At 36.2% G+C, this 26,066-nt stretch overlaps 4 protein-coding genes and 1 long non-coding RNA gene across 10 annotated transcripts; 4 read left to right on the top strand and 1 right to left on the bottom strand.

The window, feature by feature from the left end:
• Positions 1-6: 6 nt before the first annotated feature.
• On the top strand, positions 7-3,079 carry LOC124187025 (ectonucleotide pyrophosphatase/phosphodiesterase family member 5-like). Of its 3 annotated transcripts, none has more exons than XM_046579283.1 (8): positions 7-187; positions 372-618; positions 702-800; positions 878-1,241; positions 1,383-1,592; positions 1,673-1,924; positions 2,410-2,500; positions 2,674-3,079. In XM_046579283.1, exons 1-8 carry the CDS (start codon positions 111-113, stop codon positions 2,738-2,740), a joined length of 1,407 nt encoding a protein of 468 aa, XP_046435239.1. In that variant the 5' UTR covers positions 7-110; the 3' UTR covers positions 2,741-3,079. The 3 variants fall into 3 exon arrangements, with proteins under 3 accessions (XP_046435239.1, XP_046435226.1, XP_046435231.1); XM_046579270.1 differs by having other exon boundaries at positions 8-226; XM_046579275.1 differs by having other exon boundaries at positions 8-226; positions 2,630-3,079.
• A 687-nt stretch (positions 3,080-3,766) lies between these two features.
• On the top strand, positions 3,767-8,073 carry LOC124187124 (motile sperm domain-containing protein 1-like). 3 transcript variants are annotated; one of them, XM_046579389.1, is made up of 6 exons: positions 3,767-3,987; positions 4,353-4,533; positions 4,623-4,786; positions 4,871-5,030; positions 5,150-5,293; positions 6,441-8,073. In XM_046579389.1, exons 2-6 carry the CDS (start codon positions 4,386-4,388, stop codon positions 6,542-6,544), a joined length of 720 nt encoding a protein of 239 aa, XP_046435345.1. In that variant the 5' UTR covers positions 3,767-3,987; positions 4,353-4,385; the 3' UTR covers positions 6,545-8,073. The 3 variants fall into 3 exon arrangements, with proteins under 3 accessions (XP_046435345.1, XP_046435352.1, XP_046435362.1); XM_046579396.1 differs by having other exon boundaries at positions 3,769-3,987; positions 6,508-8,073; XM_046579406.1 differs by lacking the exon at positions 6,441-8,073 and adding an exon at positions 5,374-6,224 and having other exon boundaries at positions 3,780-3,987.
• A 492-nt stretch (positions 8,074-8,565) lies between these two features.
• Positions 8,566-10,902, bottom strand: LOC124187148 (eukaryotic translation initiation factor 4E type 2). Its single transcript, XM_046579443.1, has 6 exons — positions 10,745-10,902; positions 10,295-10,370; positions 9,957-10,199; positions 9,628-9,780; positions 9,373-9,509; positions 8,566-9,286 (listed from the first exon to the last, which is right to left on the bottom strand). The coding sequence occupies exons 1-6, from the start codon at positions 10,762-10,764 to the stop codon at positions 9,250-9,252; spliced, it is 666 nt and encodes a 221-aa protein (XP_046435399.1). The 5' UTR covers positions 10,765-10,902; the 3' UTR covers positions 8,566-9,249.
• Positions 10,903-13,769: 2,867 nt separating this feature from the next.
• On the top strand, positions 13,770-14,839 carry LOC124180110. Its single transcript, XR_006870209.1, has 4 exons — positions 13,770-13,854; positions 14,047-14,173; positions 14,438-14,525; positions 14,705-14,839. It is a non-coding gene; the product is annotated as an uncharacterized LOC124180110 (long non-coding RNA).
• Positions 14,840-17,482: 2,643 nt separating this feature from the next.
• Positions 17,483-22,995, top strand: LOC124174334 (ATP-dependent RNA helicase DDX54). 2 transcript variants are annotated; one of them, XM_046553376.1, is made up of 13 exons: positions 17,483-17,628; positions 17,930-18,125; positions 18,194-18,570; positions 18,632-18,947; positions 19,024-19,234; positions 19,354-19,580; positions 19,676-19,867; positions 19,958-20,099; positions 20,173-20,365; positions 20,519-20,657; positions 20,788-20,935; positions 22,505-22,729; positions 22,811-22,995. In XM_046553376.1, exons 2-12 carry the CDS (start codon positions 17,931-17,933, stop codon positions 22,699-22,701), a joined length of 2,337 nt encoding a protein of 778 aa, XP_046409332.1. In that variant the 5' UTR covers positions 17,483-17,628; position 17,930; the 3' UTR covers positions 22,702-22,729; positions 22,811-22,995. The 2 variants fall into 2 exon arrangements, with proteins under 2 accessions (XP_046409332.1, XP_046409331.1); XM_046553375.1 differs by having other exon boundaries at positions 22,505-22,995.
• The last annotated feature ends 3,071 nt before the right edge of the window (positions 22,996-26,066 follow it).

The raw sequence follows: 26,066 nt of genomic DNA, 5'->3' as shown, positions 1-26,066 counted from the left end.
GCGATACGCGTAATAAATTGCAACCGTCATGCGTGGTTGCATAGTGCAAAATTCTCATTGCAGATAGCGGAGAATCGCTGGTTGTCGAATAGCGAACACCGGTCGCCGCGATGCAGCCGTCAACCTTACTTTCGCTCTGCATAATAATCATTATTGTAGGAACCGAAAATGTCTCGTCAGTTTCGCGGTACGAAAAACTGCTAGTTGTATCCTACGATGCATTTAGGTGATATTATTTAATCTTTTTACATATATTTATAATAAAATTAGCACAACTGTTTACCATCTACCCTTGTGCCAAGTTTCTATTTTAAAATTCTTCGAAAATGCGTATTGAACAGCTGTTTCAACTGATAATTATTCATTTTCAGGTACGACTACTTCAACAGAAATTTGACCCCCTTTATGAATGAATTAAAGAAAGAAAATACTCATGCAGATTATATGGAGAATGTTTTCGTGACCAAGACTTTTCCCAATCACTTTTCTATTGCAACAGGCCTTTATGAGGAAACTCACGGTGTAATTGGTAATCAAGTCTTCATCCCGGAAACTCATAAAGTTGTGGGATATTCTTACGCCATGTTTCATTACAACGAACAAATAGCTCCTATTTGGGTTTGTTTAATACTGTATTTTAGTTCCAAAAACACTAAACATCGATCTGTGAAAGTTGTAATTTTCTTAAAATTTATTTCTAGATTGTCAATGAAAAAGCAAGCCTAGACAGACACAGCGGAATAATGATGTGGCCTGGGGGTGATCAAAAATATCTTGGTGTTGAACCCACATTTTTCCAGGTAAGGTGCCTAATGAATATTTTAAAACAAAAAAATATATATACCCAATTAGTAATGAAAATGACGTTCATTCTCAGAAATTCAATATGTCTGTCCCATGGGAAGACAGAGTAGATCTAATGATATCTTGGTTTACGCATCCGACCCAACCAATAAATCTTGGTTTCTTGTATATAGAAGAACCAGACACAACTGGTCATGCAGTAGGAATTAATGACGCTGCCTTTAATTTGGTCCTTAAAAAATTGGACAACCTTACAAAGTATATTTACAAGAATTTGAATAACCATGGTCTAAAAGATGTGAACGTCATTCACTTGAGCGATCATGGAATGGAAAGTATTACAAAGGAGAAAATTATAGATCTGAATAATTTTGTTAATAGTTCAGATTATACTATCGTGGAATCTTCAGCAGCCTTGCAAATTTTTCCTATTACTGGTGAGTCTGGTGATCCGAGTGAAAGAAAATTTGTGTTTCTGTTACACTAAATTTTTGGAATAACTTATATGACTCAAATGATGTTTCATCTTTCATCATTTATGCAATTATTTTTTGATCTGACACAAAGTTTGCTATTAGGAAAACTGGACATAGTACATCGGCAGCTGGTAGAAGCGGCGAACAAAACTGGACATTTTACTGTTTACAAGAAAGAAGAAATTCCTGATAGGTATCACTTCGGAAAGAACCCCAGAATCCCACCGATATTTATTGTGGCAGAAATTGGATATGGGTTTAATGATATGTACAAAAAAATCGAGTACTATGAGAAAGCGTACAATTTCACTGGTACAGTATAATTTATTTGAATGAATTGTTGATTTTTAGGCTTTCAGATAATGAAGTCATCATCAATATTCTTATTTCAGCCAACAACCTATCGGAATTTGGACTTCACGGATATGACAATGAAGAGCCAGCTATGCGACCGATGTTTTTTGCTTACGGCTCAATATTCAAAAAGAATTACGAGATTCAACCATTCAGTAATATAGACCTTTTCCCCTTATTTTGTGAAATACTAAATTTGTCATGTCCACCCGTAAACGGAACTCTAGAGAATGTGAGAAGTGGCCTAAATTCCGCATTGAAAATACCTCCATTTCAAATAGGACTAGCAAGTACGTATAATCCGCATTCAAAAAGGTACAGAAAGGTGTGGCAGGAACAATGAGGTATCCAGTCGTATCAATCGAAGCTATTTATTCAATTGGAAATTGGACCATTGACTACCTTTAGTACAATTGGTATTACTCCATTCAATGTATTTTCGGATTCTATAATTTATTTATCGTCTCAGAGTGTTATGTTATTTAAAGCAGTTACTGTATCGTTATTTATAATTACGTTTTTATCACCGTGATATGATATAATAACATTTTTGTATTTTATAACTCTCATTATCCCGCCCCACCATAAACCTGACCTGAAATGTATGCACTAGAATTATATACCATTATTTATTTATATCAATAGTTTTATTATCATTAGATTTATAATCTCTACCTATAGTGGACGAGTAATTTGAATTAATCGAAATTTTACATAGCATCAGCATTTTTATAACTTGCAAACAATTCTAATCTGCATTCCTATGCTTCTTTAGTTGTTGGAGTGTTGTTACTGCTGGGAATTGGAATCGTTATGACTGTATATATTGTTAGACAGCGAAGGGACCGATTAAACGCATATTACAGGTAATTAGTTAAATTATGTATCGTATTAATCATATGGAGGAAAAGCACTGTTCAGTTATTTGCATGACAATAACTTTACAAAGCTTATACTCGTGATGAAAATTTATACTTCTTGATAACGTTTTTCAGTTGCCAATTCAGTGTACCATCACGAAAATAACTTTATTTCCTAGGATACTATCTACTGAACCTGATAACGAATATCTTCAAAATAGACATTCGGATTTTGAGGTAATTTAATACTTCACGAATTTATTTAGATTTAATGGACATCTATAAGTAGAATCTACAAAATGGTAAGAGAGACACAGAGTGACATGTAAGATTTTACAGAATTACTTCTAGTTTTTAATTCAGTATCAAGATTTATTATGTGACCAAACTTCAGTGACCCTAAACACACACAGTATTTAACGTCATGAGGAAATAGTAACATATCATGGAAGTCTGCTGTTGTGACGTATGCTTAATGAAGTATAAAACAACACCAGCGAAGAACAGAAACTATAAATCCTATCAAGTAGATGTAACAATAGTATTATGTGCCAAGACGTATTGTGCCTTGAAAAAAACTAATCATGAAAATGCTGAACATATATGGATTATATGTTTGTGAATTTTTTAGCTATTATTGAGCAGGACCCGAAGCACGAATGCGTACTGCTGAATAATGTGTATATTATTTTAATATAGCAAAATTAATTTATAGTAAATGTAATAATGCCCAAGAAATACTACCTGCCGTAATCACGAATTGCTACGGTCGCCACTCATTGCTGGGTCCTGGGTCTAGTTTATCATAATTTCTCCAGAGATCTTGTCAGTGTAGTATAATATTGAAGTATATATGTATAAATGAAAATGATGCGTAGCTACAGATTCTATTCAAATTTGCGAATCTGAACAATTACAAGAATCAAGTAAATCTTCCAACTACTTGGTCTATGGTTGAAAAATATCATTTTCTTATCTAAACAAAAATCACTGGCGCAATGAGAAGCTGTGAGAAGTAACACATGATAGTCTATTGTTTGAATACACTTGCTTGTTTTACAGAATAAGACACATGTATTTAAGTTTTATATTCCGGTGATTTTGTCATGTAAATATTTTATCTATCCAAGAAAAATAAATTACGAGTATTCGTTTCTTTGAATTTCTCGAATACACTTTACCTCCGACAAAATTAGGCAATTATTACAGACTTTCAGTTCATATTTACCGCGCCGTAAGCCACGTGACAATATTCTACCACACACGTCTCTCTATCGGTACCTTGTTGAAGAAGTGAGTATCGCACAGAGTGTCGTACACACGGACATATGTTTTCGTACAGTTGTACCGAATAGCCAACGAACAAGCGTCACTACTCACAATAGAAAATGCAGATCCTTACCTACGTTTGCTGACAATTAGGTATTCAAATTTGAGTTTGTGAATAAACTGCTGTGGATTTGGACAGTCGGATTACCGAGGTTAAAACGAGGGTAAGTTTTCTTGGACTTAATTCGAGTGTAATGCTTTTAGATGACCAAATAGCGTTCGCCTTTACGGACCAGAAGGTTGTTGTTATTGTTCCTCTATCGCTATTTCAACAAATCCATACTATTGTCATCAATAAGCCTTCCGATATTTCATTTCCAATGACTTGTGCTTTATGAATTCTAATCAATGCCACGTATCAAGGAATCAATTCTGTCCTGCACGATTACTGTTCTTCCCAAACATAACCTAACGCTCTCTTTGTCATCACTTCAGTCTTGTTTTGACGCACAACAACGAAGTCACGTATATATTTCATTATATTTGAATGGGACACCATAACATAATAAAAATTATAACATCCTCACAGGTGCATGGAATCGTTTGAACGTAGAGAAAAACAATGCAACCACCACCAATAGCAGTAACATCTGGAAAAGTGCCAGTTTTCGTCTTTCCTCAAAGCATTACGTTTTACCTGGATGATCAGTCGACTCATAAACAAGTTCTCACCCTATACAACCCTTACGATATACCGATAAAATTCAAAGGTATTTATGTACTTGTCATTTAGTGAATTGCTTAGTGAAAATGAATATTCAGAACTATTAATTATCTACTATATAATAATTTGTTTCAGTGCTGAGCACGGCGCCTAATAAATACAAAGTCGTTGATCCTGAAGGAATACTCAAAGCACATTGCTTTGTCGACATAGTTGTAAGGCACACAGCTCTCACAATAGCAAACTGTAACGTGGTCGATAAGTTTAGAATAAAAATGCAGGAACATCCATCAAAGCAGGTACTAATTCACAAAAAAATTTTTGCTCTCATTTTGAAAATGACAACGTTGAATCAGGAACTGTTGAATCTTTGCTTTGTTTAGGGAATAGGTAAACGAGACGTGGAAGCAAGACTTTTAAGTGGAACGTATGAATCTATCGAGAGAAGTAACCTGGAACAGGAAATGTTTCAACACTTACCAACTAACGAAGGAAAGCAGCAAACTTCCTATGCGCTTACACCTCAGAATAAACAAATTGATAGTAAGTATAAAAATTTTTTTTATAAAGATATTCCGGGCTTTAGACCACCCTATTATGTTCCGGCAAAATGTATCTCTGCCCATTGATAGGGGTTCTAATTTATGGTGTTAATGATCTAGGAGGGACAAATTATGTGGCGTTAGTAGCTGGCATTGTTTGCATAGCGGCGCTTTTCTTGCCTACCGAAGGGGAGCACAGTCCTAGAATTCCTGACTATCTACATCTCTCCGTTAACTTCAAGCTTATATTTTCATTTGTATTAGGTGAGTTGATTTAAAGATCTGCCAGTTACAAATTAACAAATTCACTAAACATGGTTATTTTTTTTTCTCTTCAATTCCAGGTATGGTCACGATAATTGTACTGAGGCTATAACGTGATGTTTTAAAAATATTTTTCTTAACAAACTTTACACACTATCAAGGAAAAAACTAATATATTACATGCACAATTAATTTAAGACCTTTTAAATCAGTCATCGTGATTCATTTTATCACTTTTTACTTGTTTTTTTTTTTCTTGGTTTTATCGCGTATACCTGACACTAGTCTGTTTAAAACTTAAGTTTTTCCAGTAACCTCGTGCAGCTATCGATATTTATTCTTATATATATATATATATATATATAAGAATATCATATCATATATATATATATACACATAATAAAATTCTTTTTATTTCATATGATTTCCAATAACTATCATCTCTGGATTTTTTTATTTTTGCTCTTGTGTAGTCAAATCAATTTGCACATGTACGTACCAAGACTATTTCAGACATAATCTAAAGACTAAAGTAATTAAGTATGCATTTTACTTTTATTTAATTTTGTTTCTTGAGAGAAAAAATAACAATCACCATATTATCAGTAAGTTATATTGCATTCGGTATGAAAAATTTGTAGCGAAGGTCAGGAGTTGGGATAAAATTTTAAAATAATGTTCCATTTCCCTATAATATTTTCTACGGACAAGACAATTATTTTAGTGCGGCAATTGTAATATACATACACGTAATTTTAAATTTATAAAAGTATAAGTGTCTTCTAACAATACAAAGCGCTGGGGATAATAAGAAATAAGTTTTCTTCCAAAACAATTGTTCATAATATTACAAACGATTAGACGTAAAAGTATACGTCATCATGTAAAACTTTGTAAGTGATTGAATCAACTATCGTTATTATTACACCAACTTTTGAGTCTCATTTATTACGAATCGTAACGATAAAAAATACTACAAACAATTTCAACCAACGAACTCCCTGGTTATATTATATTGCATCTTTTCCTAAGTATATTCTAACATTCTTTGAGCTATTAATCGTTTCATCATTGACTGACCTTCAATTCTACCAAGTACTAGTCGCGTTTATTTCCCCTCCTCGAACTAATCAAAACTGTTTTCCAGATGTTGTTCTCAAATATTCTTACAATTTCAAGATTTGTCACTTATCATTCAATTTCGTGAAAACCAGCTTGGAACTCCCGACGTTGGGCTACGGCTGCGTATGATTTATTCGAATTTCGTCAAAGATCCGCTCACGGATGATTACCGGAAGTTGGATCTGGGATCGAACGTACCGGTTGTCCGGTTCGTAAGTATAATACCGGAACTCACATCACTTCCGTCAAGTTCGAGAAGGGGAATAACGGCAAATAACGTACCATTGTGACGCCGAACAAGAATCTCGAACTCGAATCAGTCGGCGAAAATATGCGCGATAACGTCTCCAGTATCTAAGAGACTAAAGATATCAAGAAAGCCGAATCTGTATCATCGTCGTCTATAACGTGAAGTTAGAGGTCGAAAAAATGAGTAATTTACCACCGAAAAATATATCAGAAGGTTACTACAAACCGTGGGGATGTCATCAGAAAATTTTGGCTATGCATCGTTTCGTGAGCGCTGTAGAACTCTTCGATGTGTTACACGAAGCAAAGAGAACTGTTTTCAAAAGATCTGCAAACAACCCGGTGGTGTGTCCTTTAAAAACCTTGAGTTACATATATCCAGTGGCTAGAACAAAACGATTTCCCGAAGACATGGTGTTAGTAAACATAAGCACCGGTGGTGTAGCCACATTATTGGACACAATGATTCGGGCGTATGATGACAGCGAATCATATTTTCATGAGCGAAACATATATGACGTAATACATTATCTAAGTTCAAACGATCCCCAAAAGTTGAGAGATGGCGGTGTGTGGGATCGCGAAGCTTTTGAATCCTACGAAGGACTGATGTGGGTCAACCACCAACAAAGTGAATAAAGAAAAGAAATGATGTTTCCTGTTGCGGAAATGTGAGTAAAGAGAGACTCGCATCAAAACGTCAATTAAATATTGATCAAATAATATACTAAATTGCAACACCGATACAGCCATATCAAATGTGACGGAGATCAGTGTATATTGGGAAAGAGAATTCAAAAACCTAGTAGGATATCATTCGAAACTGATGATTATGTTTGTCCCTTCCTTAAACTTATGGTTTAGTTGTTTAAGTAAAGGTAAAGTGTAATAATTTATGCAGTTATGAAAAGTACAGAAAAAATTGATTCCTTTTTTTTTGTTACTTTTGCAATTCTTTTGTTGTATTTTGTGGATATGCATGCTATGCATTAGATATAATAAATGTTTTTGCCGGTTTTAGTTTTTATGTAATTATTCTGTAATATTTTTCAACACTACTATCATGTATATACATATGTTAATACTTAAAGTGGTAGGAATAGGGGATGAGGGATACGAATCAAGGGGAGTAAATTATTGTGAGAAATCTGGCGGAGGAAAATTTTCAAAAATTTATAATATACATTTACAGAAAGGTAAACAGAACAATGCTATACTTTTTTCCTTTTTTCTGTACACTGAACAATAAATAAAAATTGTTTCCTTTCGTCTGTTTATCTATGTAGTAGATGCATTCTGCTGCATTGGTTGATTTGTGTTCATATATTCACATCAGTAAGTTCGCTTTCCGAATTGTTTTTTACATGCCACTATTATATTTAACATGAAATGGGGCAGACAGTTTTTGTCTACTTTTTCGAAAAACGGAATATGTGCTTTGTAGGGCGTGATTAATAACATTAATTGCAATTGAAACCATTTACAAAATCATCCTGGTAACATCAAGATAGAAAAAAAAAATGAAATAAAAAATACTTTTACACATTGGTTTTTATTACAAAAAATGGGGGGGCGGGGGGGGGGCGTATAATACAGGTACGTACCAATCGAATAATAAACATTTACTTGATCTTCCAAAATCTTTAAAAACATCATCTTAATAATAACAGCAGCATATTATACCATATATACTTAGCTTGCGCGATACTGACCACCTTGACTTTGCATTTCCTACTTAAGAAGCGGTCGAAAATCGGCAACCTAGCGATATATTATTCCTTAGAGTAAGAAATAGTAATCGTATTACTGTCATCCTAATTGTTATTTGCCACTTCATGTAGATGATAAATATGCTACACGCTATTGAACAATCAAAGCCATAATAAAAACTTTCTGTAGTATTAGCACGGAAGTTGATTTCAATATTTATTAACAATACAGTAAAGAACACTAACTACAATGACTTGAGCTCCTTAGCATGTGGATCTTCCTAAATAAATTGTATCAGCAAGTGATTTAGAATGTTGAGTATTATGATTAAACTTAACGAAGGATATTAACTAGGACAATTTAGTAGTAAAAATCGGAAAGGAATTTTTCTCAAATTTTCGCAGATTGTGGAAAATAGTAGACTTGGGAGATGTGGTGATTGCTTGAAATGTGTAAAATTCGATTGATCGTAAATCTTAAAGTAAATTGTCATATAAAAATATAATCCCATTGCGTACTCAATAAACGGATTCAACGAATTGGTAGTTAACAGTCGTACCTCTTGGCATAACTTTTTTTTGCAACAAACTGTTTGCGCCACTCGCATTGCTCGGTTTACCGATGAAAAGTCAGCTGTTGGAGAAGTAGGGTACGTAGATGGATTGTAGAAAAAACTGCTAAATATTACAATTGCTTTTCTTTGTACTCCAGAACTTTTCTCTAGTCGTAGGTTGAGATCATCGTCACAGGTGGACATAGCAGAACTAACTGCAACTATATGCCTTTAGAAAGTGTTTTAATTTCAAGGCTTTCGAATATCACGCCCCACTATAGCACAATAATCTTTAACAAACGACAAGTTAGGATATCGTCAGTCAGTGATGTTGGTGTTGCGGTATCATATTAAGATGCCTGAAATTAAAAAAAAATATAATTGAGTAAACATATGGTAAGAGAATCAGTGAAATAAATTACCATTAAAATTCCAAAATATTTACTTGAGGCTATCGTTGTGAGTCTTGTATTCCATAGAGGCACTGGCAGGAAGATATAACACACGCCTCAACGTATCTCTAATTCTAGCTGTAGTTGCGGCATCCGATGCAGTTTTGTTCCACACGCAGATTATATCCTCCTGAAAAAAAAACAGAAAAATGAAAATAGTAAGCAGTATAACAAACATTTTGTCTTATGCAACTAATATTTGGCTGGTGATGTTTCTTTTAACAAATGTTACAATACTAATATCTCACCTGAAATCGTATAGATACGACTGCGCCACATATTTCCTCGCCAACCATAAATTGCTCACCTAACATTGCCATCACAAGATTTTCCCAACAGCGCGAAACTAAACCTTTTCTTAACCTGACAATCCATTTTCCTCCTCTTTGATTAGCTTCATCCTTTGGAAAAAAATAGATAATTATTAATCGGTTCCTTCGGATTCGTTTGCGCAAAGATTCTAAAGATTTTCTCAACCTGGGATCTGATGTCACTGAGGGTTTAGACATTGACTTGAATTATTTCACATTCCGTCATTTTCAACATTTTCAAAGTTTTCTCCAGGATTTACACGTACCTCCCACATCGGTTTAATTCCTGCTTTGAATAAATGAAAATCTGTGTGCGTAGTGAGTTCCGAAGGTCTGACTAAGTGGCTGTAGAGGCCCCAGAATTGTTCTACACTAGCAAACCTCCCAACGAGCTTTAAATTCTGGTCATAACTTTGGATATTTGTCTGTTTCCCAGGGTTCCGTCTGCTATACCAGAGGCAATATGCGTACTGGAGTTTGTGCTCGTTTGGACTTATCTCTATGGGGGGCTGTAACAATTGTTAAGTTAAGCAATTGTAAAGAACATAACTGCGAGTCTGACGATTGTTACTAAGGTATGACGTTCATTCCCAAAACTGAATACCAATGTGTCTTTTTCAGCTCGCTGACTATCTCTGGACTGCAAATCGTCATCACCGCTGTCGTCGCTTGTCTTCAAGCTGAAAGAACAGCACACGATCGATCAGTATGTCTAGTTACTCGATTTAGTCTCAAAACGTTGTCACATTGGTTTTCTTGAGCACCGATTATTCAAACGTGTGGATAAATTTTTATAGCGAGAGTGGTATATTTGTAAAGCGGGAAGGATTTTAGAAGCGACAATTGTGTTCGGCTTGTTTGTTGATCTTCCCAATTTGGAAGGGTTTTGAAAAATCGATCCTAATAATTTTTTGGAAAAGAATCACATGATAACTGCGATCAACGGTGATCTTCAGTCAGAATTGGAAACACAAAACATAACCCCTAGTTTGCATATGGTTATGGGATTATGGAATACTCGTATAAAGATGATCGGTACGGTTATCCTACTTACGCGTCAAATTTGTTGGACATGGTTAGAGTGGTGGTATAAATATATATATAATATGATTAAAATACTATAAACAATACGCTTAAAAACGTATGATTAAAAATATAAAAGCTTCTTGTATCACTTCTCTTTATGTATTTTTATTTTCCTATATTGGCAGCAGTTTCATACGATTTGCAACATAGATAGGTATAAGTGCAGTTGGCTAAGGCCGCTAAGGCTGACTTTTTCATTCATTTTTAACATGTTGGATGCCCTGTAGCTCGCATTTCAAATCTATAATTAATTTCTCATTCCTGTAGAGAAAACTAGCCAAAAAAAAATTATATTAAGTAGGAAATATGTAATAAGATTTTCCGATCGGGCATCGGAAGCTGTAACTTTCGTTTGAGTAAACTTTTCTATTGAGGGTAATCGGAACGGTACAGAATCAAACATCACTGTCGATATGGATGATTGAAATATTTAAATGTTGGTCGTTCCTTTCGTCAGATTTATTATATGGAAGGCATGCTATCGTTGTATTGCCTATGCCACGACGACATAGCTTGTAAAAGTTTTTAACCTTCACTTAAGTTGGTCCTTAATTCAACCCATGCGTCGTTTTTTACTGCTATCGAGATTATTGTGAGTACAAATATTATTAAATTTGGTGTGGGTAATGCGTCAGCGTCTGGTTAATCGAGGTACTGATAAAAAATCGAATGTAGCACATGCTTAAAGTACTTAACACGCGAAAGAATCGTGAATTTTTCTGGGATATCTCCGAAATATAATGTCACGTATAATGTTTGAGTAGATCTAAATCACCGGCCAATAATTTTAAACGAGATACTTGGGAAATAAATATATTTCTCATGTAATTCATGATTGCTACGGTGAAGTAAATACAAATTAAAACTCGCTAATGTTGTATCGACTCAAATTCAAGAGCATAAATGCGTGTTTTTTGTAATCTTGATTTGTTAGCGTTCTTTGACAGAAAATGGGTTTTTGGAATGAATTTTCAAGGCATTTGGACGGTAAATGCATACACAGTTATTATAAAATCTTCACATTCAAATCAGACTATCTACAAATCTACATTCATATAAATAGTGCTGTACAGATGCGTACCCGGCAATATTATCATATTAGTTTCAGTTCTATGTTTATACATTGAAAAGAGACTGTTGGTGGTTTTTTTTTCATTTTCCCTTTAAAGACTGTGCTTCTGCTGTTAGCAGCAAAAACAATTGCTGTAGAAAGTAGGTTTGTATTCCATTCCGTGGATTTTACTTCGAAAAGCACTTTTTATCTAAAGAGAGGTGTTGAAGTTAACACCAGAATCATTGACCGATCAGAGCATTTTTCCTACTGCTGCATTCAGTTGATTGCTGTGCGTGAAAAAGCGTAAACGCATATTTTGTTTCGTCAAAAGTCGCGAGAAAATTTCAATCGACGCCTGACATCGTTTGCAACGGCAATTATTTGAACGTATAAAGCGTTCTGCGCAACTCGCATGGCGACCGGTTAAGACTTGTTTCCGAGCATAGCGCCGCATCATTCGCTTCCGAGCCGTCGTAGTGAAACCACGGGAGTCGTAAGTCGAAAATTCAGATCGGCATGTGCAGGCTTTTTATCCGGGACATGGCCAAGCACCGATACATTATGGTTCGAAAAAAAGGCTGTGCAACGTCATTCGGTCAGTGTCTTCCCACGAAACTCATTGCGAATAATATACGGACGGCGTGCAGTGTCTGGCCCACGAAAGAACCAAGTTACTGAAATAAAAGCAGCATGCGACATCGAAGGTGAGTTTCGTGTTTGAAATTTTCATTCTATAGTGCAACTTCAGGCTTCAGCGATTACGGTTGACGATTGCCTCCGCGTCGGGTGTCATTTGTTATTGAAATAAAAGCAGCATGCGACATCGAAGGTTAGTTTCGTGTTTGAAATTTTCATTCTATAGTGCAACTTCAGGCTTCGGCGATTGCGGTTGTCGATTGTCTCCGCGTCGGGTGTCGTTTGTTATTGTTTGTGTGGCCGACCTTCAGTAAGTGCGTAATTGCATCGTTAGCTAGTTAACTCAGTCTGTTTAGGCAACCAGCTCCAATACAAAATGTGTGAACGGGTTTGAAATCGAGTGTAATTAATCTCAGCTTTCCGAAGCTTGCTCAAGAGATTATCAACAGATTAAAATTGCCTCTCGGGCAGATTTTTGACTAGTCACAAGCGCTTTGTCACAATAAAATGCTCCAATAATCTTCCGTTGTGGTTTTGTTTCTAACATTCTGAAAGAACAGACCTTGTGGAAGGTGACCTTCGAGCGAGTTTTGTTTCCAATATCGGTTCGCGGATCGCGGATCGCGTCTCTCACGCGGACATACGTTTGTGAAATGAAAATAACGTTATTGCGTAGTTGATTTTGGCGTTGTTTCGCACGTAACAAAATACTGTAAGCGGTTGCATCTCTTTCCGAATTTGTCTTCCAGACATCGCTCGATAGAGGAATCCTCGATTTCGTAATCCTTTATTAACGTGTGAAAAAAAGTTAACGCATCACGGTGTTCCTAATCGTTTCGAAATTTCGAGTGAGTCTAAATCGTCAACTGTTATTGATTCCTCATACCTGTCATATTTTGGACAACTATGGGGAATTTTGAATACTGTTGAAATTGTTAATAAAGTTACATTAAGTACTAACAAAATATTGTGTTATCTTATCTGATTGCAGAAAGAAACTGCAACAACGTTGATTGGCGTTAGTGATTACATAGATTGAAAGGTCCTGTGAAATAAATCGTGGAATACATCACTGGGTGACGGAACTGACGAATTTATTGCATATAAACAACAGGTATAAAACAATCCCAATCATTTCGCATTTGTTTATGTGAGTGATATAACTTTCCAAATCTTGGCATAAAACCAAAATTACACGTGTTCAAACATTGAGTAAATGGTTTGCTGAATTAGATCAAATATTGATAAAATTTTTCACTCGATTACAGAATTGAGCTACTGTAAAAATGATAGAGGTTTGCGAATATTCGCAAGTGACCCAGTAATACAATGTTGGAAAACTAAATGAAGCTGAACAGGTCGTCATTTTGTAGAAGACTAGAGAACAGGTACACATTTGAAATCATTTTAGATTATACTTTTGGGTTATTTTAAATTCAAAAGATTTGTCAGTCAATTGAAATTAATAGGTTTTCAATTTTTCATTATGTTAAAAAAAAATAATAGTAATTTTTCAACGCCTTATATCTGATTTCTGCAAAACAAATACTAATAAAATGTTATTTCTTATGTGTTTACAGGGGCACACTACATTGTAGCACTATCGACCACATTAAGTGATGATCCAAATAATGTAACCCAATCAATCGATATCTGACAAGAAACTAAAAATGAAACCACATGCTAGGCAGTGAATAGAAGTGAAAGGTACATATTCGATATGATTTTTAATTACCATGTCCCTTTTGACAGTAAATAATTTTAGCTGGTCACTAATTTTAGGCATTTTTTCAATATCTGTTCTTGTTTTGTTAGACCCCTAGTATTTATTTCTGCAGATCATTTATAAATGAATCAGAAATCACTGAAATATCATGCAAATAACTTATTTTGACACAGACAATTTGTAGTGACATGAAATCTGATCCAAGTACATTGTGCGAGTAACATTTTATCATATTCTTATTGCAGTGTGAAAAGTGTGTGCAACCACCATACAACCTGAGATGCTACAAGAACTACTACACATACATGCGAAGTGTGGAGCAACCCGGAGGAGGTGAGAAAATTTATTTTAATTATTGTTTGATAATTCAGTATGGTACATTTGAAACCTAAGTTTTGTCATTGCGTAGCATGTGTTGAATACATATAAAAATAGACAACAACAACAATTTATCTGAGAACTAATAAACCAGTTTGCTAAATTAATTCGAGCTTCCTTTTTCGCTTTTTCAGAGTTAAGCAGAGACATCCGAGTAACTTCTCCATTACTCAGCAACGTTGGTGAGTTTGCATGTGTTAGGTTACGGGTATTTCCCTGGGACTCCTCCATCCCGTGGCGTGGCGGTAACACTGTTACACGAATCTACGATTTCTTAGATGCATGGATAGGCTCATTCATGATCGCAACGATGCTTGACTTCAAGCTGAATCGTTTTTTCTTTTTGTGCAGTAGACCTATTCTACCATAGTGACTCAATGTTAGAAATTTTGCACGTTGCTGAAAGTGGAATGAGCATCGCGGCAGGTTACCATCACTTACTCGGTGTTCGCGAAAACATGTATGTTTAGCTACAGATATAAGTACCTACCTGTGTTTGAATTTCCAAATGACGTCGTTTAAGTGGTGGATACACCTGAGGCTTAAACATATTCCAATGATAGTTTATTCAATAACATTTTAAAGTCTGGCAGAATGTAACATATTCAACTTGCACGATATATTTTGAATCATTTCCAATTTTTTAATACTCTGCAACTGTCGTAAAAATATAGGTTTAGCTCGCTTAGAAAAATGCTGATTGGCATACAGGATGTTTTTAATCCGTATTACAAAAGGTTGATGTACCGATAGTCAGCCAGCATTCACTATAATAGTACTTTTGCTGACTACGGTGCAAAAACATTTTGCTCCCGACAGGTAACCCACGAAACAGTAAGTCACAGTGACCACGGCGCAAATGAGAAAGAATGATGTGTGTTGGAAAGAATGGAGAATCGCATAGAGCGAATATAGGTAATCGGGTAGGTAGGTGGTCGTTTTGGGATCCGTCGCGGGGTTTAATGTGGATGTGCGTGTGAATCTCTTTTAAACATTTCCGTTGGGTGGTTCCTTTGGGAATCAGGCGAGGGTAGGAAGGTCGCGATGTACTGCGATGTTACTAACTTTTGTAATCCACAGCGTCAAATGATCACAGTGATTGTTCTCTAGAAGCATGTGAAAGATTATGTATAAGAGTTTTATTAGTGAGCTTTCAAATTTTAACGAGGTTCAATTACCCATTTCTTGTCGCTCTGCAATCATTTTCCAGTAGTTATTCAATTTAATTACTCAGTCATTATCGATAACTATTTGATTCAATTGATCTCTGTGATCGTCTGAATGGGCAAAACGCATCTCTGGACCATCCATCGCGTTCCGTGGTACGCTGGATGGGGAGAGATACTGAGCTCGAAGACTTCGCGTCGAAGAGGACCGCCGACCGTCACGCCACACAATAATGCATGTCCTCCAACCTCCCTCCCGGACTTGACTCGTATCTCAGAAGAACAATTCGCATCGCAATGTGTCGGATTCAAAAAGACGCAGATGCGGATTGGGTTTCTACAGAATTTTGCGACAAGTCCTAGATATTTAAGGTTTTTCGACAGGTTAATCAGTCGCGCCTTTTTGCGCGTAGATTAATCACGGGAATCGGACGTGTCATTTGCGCGTTGACATAATACTTTTTGGTTCTGAGAGAAGGCGTGGCATTGTCAGGCAGGTGGCCAATTCACGCGGATAAAAGGCGCGTAGTGTATAGTGAAAATAAAGAATCTTGTCGTAAGTATGTATAAAACATACCAGAGGTGTACAAAAGTATAATTTTTTTTTTTTTTTTTCTTTAGCGTACGTCTTGGCTTTTGTTTCAGGGCAAGGGAATAATTTTTTATACAAGTTTACCGACAAATATTGAGTCTTCACTGGAACAACATTTTTATTTCAACAATTCCATGTAGAAAATTGATTTTGATTGAAAGAATGTATAATATTTTCTTCAGTCCTAGAAATGATAGAGTAGAAGACTGTTTTCGCAAAGTTGACGTTGGGCTCGACAGAGTATTTGTCGGTGCATGTACTTTTGTCATATTTTGCTAATCGCAACTTCATCTGTTTCAGATAATGGAACCTTTTATCTGTTTCAGCTAATCAAACCTCTTGTCTGTTTCAGCAAATCAAATAATTTGTCTGTTTCAGCCAACCAAACCTTTTGTCTGTTTCAGCTAATCAAATATCTTGTTTGTTTCAGTTAATCGAATCATTTGTCTATTTCAGCTTATCAGTTCGTTTTCTGTTTTGGCTAATCAAACCATTTTTCTGTTTCAGACAATTAAACTTTACGTCTGTTTCAGCTAACCAAACCTCATCTATTCCAGCTAACCAAATCTTTTGTCTGTTTAAGCTAATCAAATCTTTTGTCTGTTTCAGCTAATTAAATCTCTTTTCTGTTCCAGACAATCAAATCATCTTTATTTTAGATGAAATTTTTTTTAACAGAATCTGAAGCCATTTCTGCTACGATTTCGTGAATCGACGATAATATAATAAAGATCAGCAACTTTTCGTGGCACATCCCAATCCGGTACTTGCAGAATTTATTAACAGTTTTTTTTTCACAATTATGAGGTTTGTACCCGAAATTTATTTCGATGTTGATAAATAAAAGTTTCGTCGGAATTACTACAGTTCGCATTTCTGATGCATCCCAAGTATTTCCGACATAACTTCTGTTACCAAGATTAATCGTTTAGGCGTATCGAGTATTATTGTGTAAGAATGATACGATTGGTTTACTTGTCGCGTATGGAGACGCGCTTGTACAACGATAACCCATGAAAATTTCACACTCTATTTCGTTCTTAATCATTCTTGCAATAATATCATTCGTAATATATTTATAAATTATTTCGTTATGACCACCACAGCGACACGTCGCTATGGCAATCACGTTCTGTATTATCCATTGAGCCGTAGTGCGCAGTATATACCAAAGTATACCAATGGCTTTGCGTTTTCGCCGTCGTGTCTTGCGTCAAGTCTTGATGGACTTCTGCTTCGACTACTTCTGTACTGCAGCACATGCCGTATCCACGTGAGAATATACAGCCTGTATTCAAAAGTAAGTAATAACATGCTGACAGTAATCAAGAATGCATTTAATAAACAATAAATATATACGTAATTAAGCGATTGAGTAAATGTAGTATCCTACGATCAATCAAATCTTCCTACGTCAGCAAATACTTTTCACAAGTAGAGGTTATGGCCACCAATAGTTTTTGATCGACAATAACGTCAGTAGTCGATTTGTCTCTGTTTCTAAAGAATATATTTGGTTGTATTGTTGATGAATTTTTCTGATTCACTAAAGTTTCATAATACTTTGTACGATTTTAATCAACTGCCACATTTATTTTTAGAATGCCTGAAGACGAAATTATTGGCTTTGCCGATCCAGATGATATCGACAATGACGATGATGATGGACAGCTTAGGGTCACTAAGAAAAAGAGTGGCAAAAGATCAGGTGGATTTCAAGCTATGGGTCTTAGTTTTCCTATATTGAAAGGTGTTCAGAAACGGGGGTACAAGATACCAACGCCCATTCAGCGGAAGGTGAGTTGCAAAATTTTTCACTTTATTATTCTCATCTCTAATAATCAAAAATCGTGTTATTTCGACAGACGATTCCTTTAGTTCTTGAAGGACGGGATGTTGTAGCTATGGCGAGGACCGGCAGTGGGAAAACAGCCTGTTTTCTCATTCCTTTATTTGAGAAGCTTAAAATGCGTCAAGCAAAAGCTGGCGCAAGAGCTATAGTGCTTTCTCCAACTCGAGAACTAGCTCTTCAGACATTAAAATTTATTAAGGAGTTGGGTCGTTTTACTGGACTAAAAGCTGCAGTGATTTTGGGTGGAGACAGCATGGACAATCAGTTCAGTGCGTTACATGGAAATCCTGACATAATTGTTGCTACACCTGGCCGTTTTCTTCACATCTGCGTCGAAATGGATCTCAAGTTGAACAGCATTGAATATATTGTCTTTGACGAAGCAGACAGGTGAGTAAATTGTAAATAATTGATTTAATGAATTGATACTGAATTTAAAAATATTTTACAGGCTATTTGAAATGGGTTTTGGCGAACAGTTGCACGAAATTGTAAACAGACTCCCTACTTCTCGGCAGACTTTGTTATTCTCTGCAACATTACCAAAAGTTTTGGTTGAATTTGCTAAAGCTGGACTGAGCGATCCTGTTCTGTTGCGATTGGACGTAGAAAGCAAATTACCAGATGAGTTGAAACTTGCTTTCATCGCCAGTCGGCCGGAAGAAAAACTCGCTGTTCTCTTGTGCTTATTAAAGAATATTGTCAAACCTGAATCGCAAACCGTTGTATTTGCAGCTACCATACATCACGTTGAATACATTCACATGGTAATTACTTATTCTTCATTATTGTTTTACTTCTACATACAAAACCATTTTGCAATAATGTCTAAAATTTTTACAGATATTAGATAAAGCAAACATCAGTAACACTTTCATATACTCAAACTTGGATCCGTCTGCGCGAAAAATTAATGCAGCAAAGTTTCAAACTGGAAAAGTAAAAGTTTTGGTAGTAACCGATGTTGCTGCCCGCGGTATTGATATACCGCAGCTGGACAATGTGATTAATTTCAATTTTCCTTCCAAGAGCAAACTTTTTGTACATAGAGTTGGTAAGTAAGAATTTATAGATGTTACATGTAATTTTAATGTAACGTAATCCTGAATATGGTTGCAATTTGTTTATCTTAGACTCCGAGAAAATAACTAATATTTTTGTGGTCTCAAACAGGTCGTTGCGCCAGAGCAGGTCGCACTGGTACGGCTTACAGTATTGTAGGACCAGATGAATACTCTTACTTGATAGATTTACATCTATTTCTTGGTCGTCCGTTACACATTATGCCTGCTAAACCTATCGGCAATGTTCCTGAAGGAGCTATAGGAAGGATGCCCCAATCCATGGTGGAAGAACAACTAGCCGAATTAATCCTTTGGCACGAAAATAGCTCAGACATAGTAAGTTTTCAAATCATTCAATTTTTGCATGAACAGAAATCCTTATTCAATTCATGATAAATACGAGCTACTGAAAATTTTCATTTTTTCTGCAGGAAAATATGAAAAAGGTATGTAGCAATGCATACCAGCAGTATATCAGGTCGAGGCCAGGATCTTCCGCTGATAGCGTCAAGAGAGTAAAAGAACTAAAAATCGGATCGGCAGGTGTAATACCGGAATATTGTGATGTGACACCTGCGGCTGCAGATTTGCTTTGCAGGATGAAGAACTACAGACCACAAGGAGTGTGTAACCTTTAAAATTATATGAGATTTACTATCGTCCTTGCATTTAATAACAATGTCATTATTAATTTGGGACAAATTTATTTTCAGACGGTATTTGAAATCGGTACAAAGCCATCCTCCGTAGATTATACGGTAATGAAAGCCAAACGAGCTTTTCACAGAGAAAACATTGCAAACTTTCATAGAAAAATTGATGAAAAAGAAGAACAAGAAGCGATAGCCAGTGAAGGTAAATTTTTAGTCGAAATTTTTCGGTAAAGTTAACAAGGTCTTACGTCTCATATCCTTGTACTTTACTCTAGAGTTTGCAAAGAAGTCAAATTTGGTGCCTAGCAGTGCGGAAGAAATTAGTGCTACGTTTAGTTCTGTGATAACTCCAAAAAAGAGGAAAATGGACGATCTTTACAAGGAAAAGAAGAAAAAAAAACAGAAAGTAACACGTGACGAAGAATTTTATATCCCCTACTCTGCTCCAGATAAACACACCGAGGCTGGGTAAGTGTATTTTCCAAATACCTTATTATATTTTTCATTGAATGGCTGTAAATTTTAGCTCAGAGCTCTACAGTATTGATGCGCCGCTGAATTTGCAAGTGATTACAATCTTGTCATGCTTGATGATTTCAATTGTTTCAAATTCATTTATAGCCTGGCAGTAAACAGTTTTGCTGTAGAAGCTGAAAGATTGCAAATGGATTTGACTGCAGATAGTGAAGATTCCCGCCGCCTTCAAACACAATTGAAACGTTGGGATCGTAAAAAGAAGAAGATGGTTACTGTTCAAAAGGTAATTACATTAGATTTAAGTGCACAATCCGTTGAGCATATTTATTTGTACAATTTTGATGTGGTTGCTGAAATGTACACACCGTTTATAAATGTTTACTAATATTGCGGTTCCTTTATTTTCATTGCAGGAGACAAAATCAGCCAAGATACGCACAGAATCAGGTGTATGGATCCCTGCTACATATAAAGGAAACCGTTATTCACAATGGAAAGAAAGATCAAAGGTGGACACTGCCAATGACGACGATGACGAGGAACCTGAAAAACTCCAAAAACGTGAGTTTACAATTTATTAATTACTTCTATTTTTCTCTGAATTTAAAGACACAACAACATTCCCCGTTTTTCACATAATGACTTGAATACTGGTTTTCCATATTTTTGTAAGCCTATAAAAAACATCTGTGAGGTAATGACAAGAGTTAACTTCTAAATTATATCTTTGAAATCAAAATCCAAACATATGTATACAAGTTGCTATACTGTGGCATTATTTTTCCTTGCATTCCCACTGTGCCTCTGTCGTGAGTTAAAATAACTGTACCCTGATTCGGTCATAGTTAATGGCAGGAAGTAGATCGTTGTACCGTCTGTCACTCCAAGACTGCATTGATTTTTGTCTCTGTTCAATTAACCAATTAAAAGAGGCAATATCACTTGAAGTAATTGGTTTCCTCGTTGTTTCCTGCTATTGGGTTTAGCTAAATAACTTTTTCTAAATCCGGATTAAATATTTTGGATCTGACCTTGCTCTCACTTGCTGTATTCGTTTTTATTTAGTTTCTCTCCATGCTTCGCTAGGTTTTTTTACGCACACGATATATACCTTCTACTAAAATTTGCGTCACGTAAACGTTCGACTTCTGTTTATTGGCTTAGGGTATATCTAACCATCACTCCAAATACATGTGGCCCATATGTACCATCTAAATTGTGGTAAACTTGTTATGTCTGTGGTTATTATTGCTCTCTTTCACAACGACTTACTTCAAAAGCACTCTTATCCTATCAGCACTCATCGTTCTGAGATAATTCACTCACCTTTCCACCATGTAGCCATGCACCGAATCGAGTGCATGATATTCATGCAATGGAATAAGGTTTGAGCCATTTGTGTATCTTTTAGTGATTCGAGTGCTTAAAATATACATACGTGATTAGATTTCCTCTGGCTTTCCTGATTTTATTAAACCCAGACAAACATAGCGACTGAATGATATGCCAATGGACAGTGAGTGGTCGTTTTATTGTTTAAGTGTACCCCAAACATGTATAGTATAATATTAAAGACTCCCGCGGGTCTAAAAATAGATCGTGACATTTATTCAGAAATGGATGACTACGAAGTAATTGATCGAAATGGAGGAGGTACGATGCATAAAAATGATAAATATGTGTAAAACTCGTAGCTGCTGGTCAATGATCAATTCGTTTAGGTACAATAATCTTCTACAATATTCTGATTCTTTAAAAATCAGCGTCAGAAATGACCTGAACTCTTCATCAATAAGCAATATCATACCATTTTTTGTCCACATTCCCACTGTGTTGCAATGTGTAGCAATAATACTTGGGTGTACATACATTCCACCATCGTGGTATAATGATAACTGCAGATTGATTAGGCATCAACAGCATCGTTATGTCTAAAGACAGTTTTGTCACAGTTAATTTAATCCGTTTTCATTACAAAATCAGTCTGTGATTAAGAGTCTATTTGATAATTATTCGGCAGTACACGTAATTGCTTGTAAGAAATTATGTTGCGGAATTCTTATTTTGTACAATACTGATGTGTTCACTACAAGGCTCTGTGATTTATTTCAAGTATTTTCCTTGTTTCAGTACAAACCACATCCAATACGCATTGGGCACGTCATAATCAAAAGACAAAGGAAAAGGCGAGGAAAGCTGAGCTGAAGAAACCAGAGCAGATATTGAAGGCCAGGTTAATAATGGAGAAGAAGCAGAAAAGACAGGGTAAAAAGAAAGGAAAGGGTCGTGGAAAGGGAAACAAAGGAAAAAGTAAGGGGCGTTCCTAACGTCCTTAATTCATCCGTCTCATCCGGGGTAAATTATATTTGACGAAATATTTTATACGTCATAAGTTTGTATCGTGCTAGGGATTTTGAAGTGAAAATGATTTTTCAGGTTCATTCAAACGATAATCCTGGAAAGCCATGTTGATAGTAACAAGATAAAACCGCATAGCTTTGTTACGCAAACAAATGTTCTGCATTTATCTGTCTATCTATCGATTGGAACAAAAAATATAAATGAAATTTAGATGAAAATTATGTAATTGTGCCAATTGAATAGAGTTACTTACACGCATATACGTATATCGGGTTATTCAATTTACTGCGAAGTTAATAATGGTGCTTTAAAAAACCGTTATGCACTTCAAACACCGTCCTTATCTCCGCCCACCTACATACACGCGTTGCCTTCAGAGATACTCTCAGATAGATTATTCAAGTAAATAAATGCTATTTGTATTTCTGATAAAAGATAAGATTCTCTACTTGTCAATTTATGACATTCCATTAGAAGGCTTTGAAAGTCTAGAGTATGTTGTGTTATCGAAAATTACAGCGATTATAGGAGATTGATGTCTGCTGCGATGTACATTAGAGGGACTAAGCTAAAACCAACTTTTATTTGATATTAGAACCAAAACACAAATGAACGCGATTATATTATATGCATTAAACAAGCACTGGTTGACATTTGTGTATACGCGGCTGATTGCGGTTTGATACATTTTATCTTTCTTCCACGTACGTACGCGTATTTTACAATGGTAAACCAAAGAATTACGACGCGATATTTCTTTATTTTTGTTTTCCTCTCCTTAGTTGTTTTTTTCTACACCGCAAAAAAAAAAAAATTAGAGACAATGAGCTGTTAAAAAAGAGTGCTGCAACGTTAGATTTATTTCACGAGAGGTTTGCTGGTTCCAGATCTGGGTTAATCAGGTTGATGAAATTGCTCGTGAACGCGGGTTGGTCCATTTAAAATTTGCTAATTGTAAGCCTTGGCGATTGTAACGAAAGTCGATTACATATGTATATCTATACGTAAGATTGCACAATGTCCAAAAATAAACATACGGGTGATCTGTAGATACGAATATCCTGCGTAAGAAAACAGGTTTCTCGATCAAGATTTGTCGCAAACCGTTACTCTCACTTGTCGATTCGACGTTTTAGAGTTCTCACATGTTCGCATGAGTTGCTGACCAATTTGCCCTTCACCTGACAAATTGAAATTATCCATTTTTATATCGCTCGAAGCAAAGTGTACGGTTGCCTTACTGTTATTTGAAAAATGATCAAAACTTAACTGCACAACATCGAATGACTTACTGCGCGCAGTTACGGATATCGAATTTTACTTGAGAAGAAGTTACGGAACAACGTACAGCCAGATTTACGTTATTCGCAATTTTTAACGATGTTGAAATTGGGACTAGACTATTCTTGCCATAATTCTGTTCGGCATGGAGTATCATTCGCTAATCGCTCAGCGCTGGAAATAATCTTACGGTCGAAATAGAATTTGAAGCGTGTTAACGGTGGCCATCTTTGTTTCAAATTAGCGCTTTTGTAACTTTTCTTTTTCCATTACTTTGGCAAATTTTTTCTCGCAAATACGTGCCGTGTGCATACGCGTAAAATATTTGTGGTGAAATATATACGCAGGTAATAAAACCGTGAGTCGGTTTGTTGTCGAACACGAACGATGACTACGCGCGTGCATTTCTTCACGATGTTGTCGGCTGCGGTACTAAGCAAGTAACAGTAAAATATTTACATTGTTGTTTCAACTTCGAATATAACACAAACAATTGTCTGGCCAGCGTGTCGATTACAATTCAAAGTACATGTTGAATTTAAAAGCGAGGGGGGGAAGAACGCAAGAATTTCTCGGTACAAGTTTCGAGATGTGGTTTAAACCGGTACGTCATTACAATTATCGAAAACTGGTATAGACCGATTGTGACCAGATTCATAAATGGAACCAAAAATAACTGATGTAAAAAGAAACAAAGATGCGAATGATTTCTCGGCTTCGATAATAATTCACACTTAAGTATTGGCGCACCCAACTTGGATAAGATATCCATCCCGCACCTGCGGCGAGGAGAAAGAAACACACGTTAGTTGCGGCAATTTGACACGAAAAGGTACGAAAGTGGGTCGCAATTACGAGTGTTATACGTATGGCGTATATTGTTCTCAGCCAGCGAGCAATCGATCATTAGATACATCCGCGCGTTGCGAATTCCAAACTTGTCATTTTCGACGCTTTCTTATGCCTTTACATGCGCCTACTTGTATGTGTAAGGAATAGAATGTAGGGGAACAGAGAAGCTCGCTTGATTTCTAGTTCCCGCATCACGCGTCGATTTGTGTGAATGCAGATTTCTATTCATCTCCAGACTTTACGCATCACGTACAACACGCGCCGAGTACTTCTCGTGTATTTATTATCTCGTTTAGCTATCATAGCAATCCTTAGCAAACAGATATTTGCTCGTTAGGTTTATCATCGATTATACATCAATCGACGCGGCGCCACGAATTTTCTCCACGTGAGAAAATCACTGTTTAATAAAACAGACGTGAAAAATTCGATACGACATTTACAGGGCGCCCACACACCTGGAAGACTTGTAAATGTCAGGGTATTCGACAGTGTTGGTTTAAAATCTGGAATTGTCGGGGAATTTTTAATTTGGTCGGGAAAAAAACTGAACGTATCAATTTTGCTGTCATGGGAATTAGAAATGATTTTGCGTCGAGACAACGAATTGGCTTAAGTTGACTTTTTTTTTTTTGTACATTATATTTTTCCTCAATTCGAATCGAATTTGAACCGTACATAGAGTTAATAAGCTGAACGACTTAGGTTTTAGTAACTTACTAGAACTGGGAAAATGTCAGGGTAAAACTAGGTTTTAGGTTCTGGAAAACCTGAAAATTTAATGGCATTTTTTTGTTCCCAAAAAATATCGTCATTCCCCGAGGGGCGGGGGACACGCATTTCCCACTCGCTGGGGTAAAATCAACAGCGAATATCAAACGAACACCGACGATATTTTCCGTTCATTCGCTTACTGCGCGTGTGTGCGCGCGTGTATTATACGCGTGTCACACACGGGCAGAGAAACCCGTTCGTTCTACTCGATGGAAATACGCAAAGCTACCAATCTATTCCACATACCAGAGGAATGGCAGACACGCTCTTGCACACTCAAGGTTGTTCCGCGCTTCTCGGTGCAAAAGTTGCGTAATCGTTATACTGCCTGCGTTAATTGTAACGAATAGGCCGGTCGTTCGGTCGTTTGACCGATTGTTCAATACGTCTTGTGTACGTAAATACCTTATACAACCGAGGAATT

The sequence above is a fragment of the Neodiprion fabricii genome, chromosome 1, assembly GCF_021155785.1.
Source record: "Neodiprion fabricii isolate iyNeoFabr1 chromosome 1, iyNeoFabr1.1, whole genome shotgun sequence".
Classification (NCBI taxonomy): Eukaryota; Metazoa; Arthropoda; class Insecta; order Hymenoptera; family Diprionidae; genus Neodiprion; species Neodiprion fabricii.
Note: the sequence above shows the minus strand (reverse complement) of the source record. Positions and strands in the feature narration are given on the sequence as shown.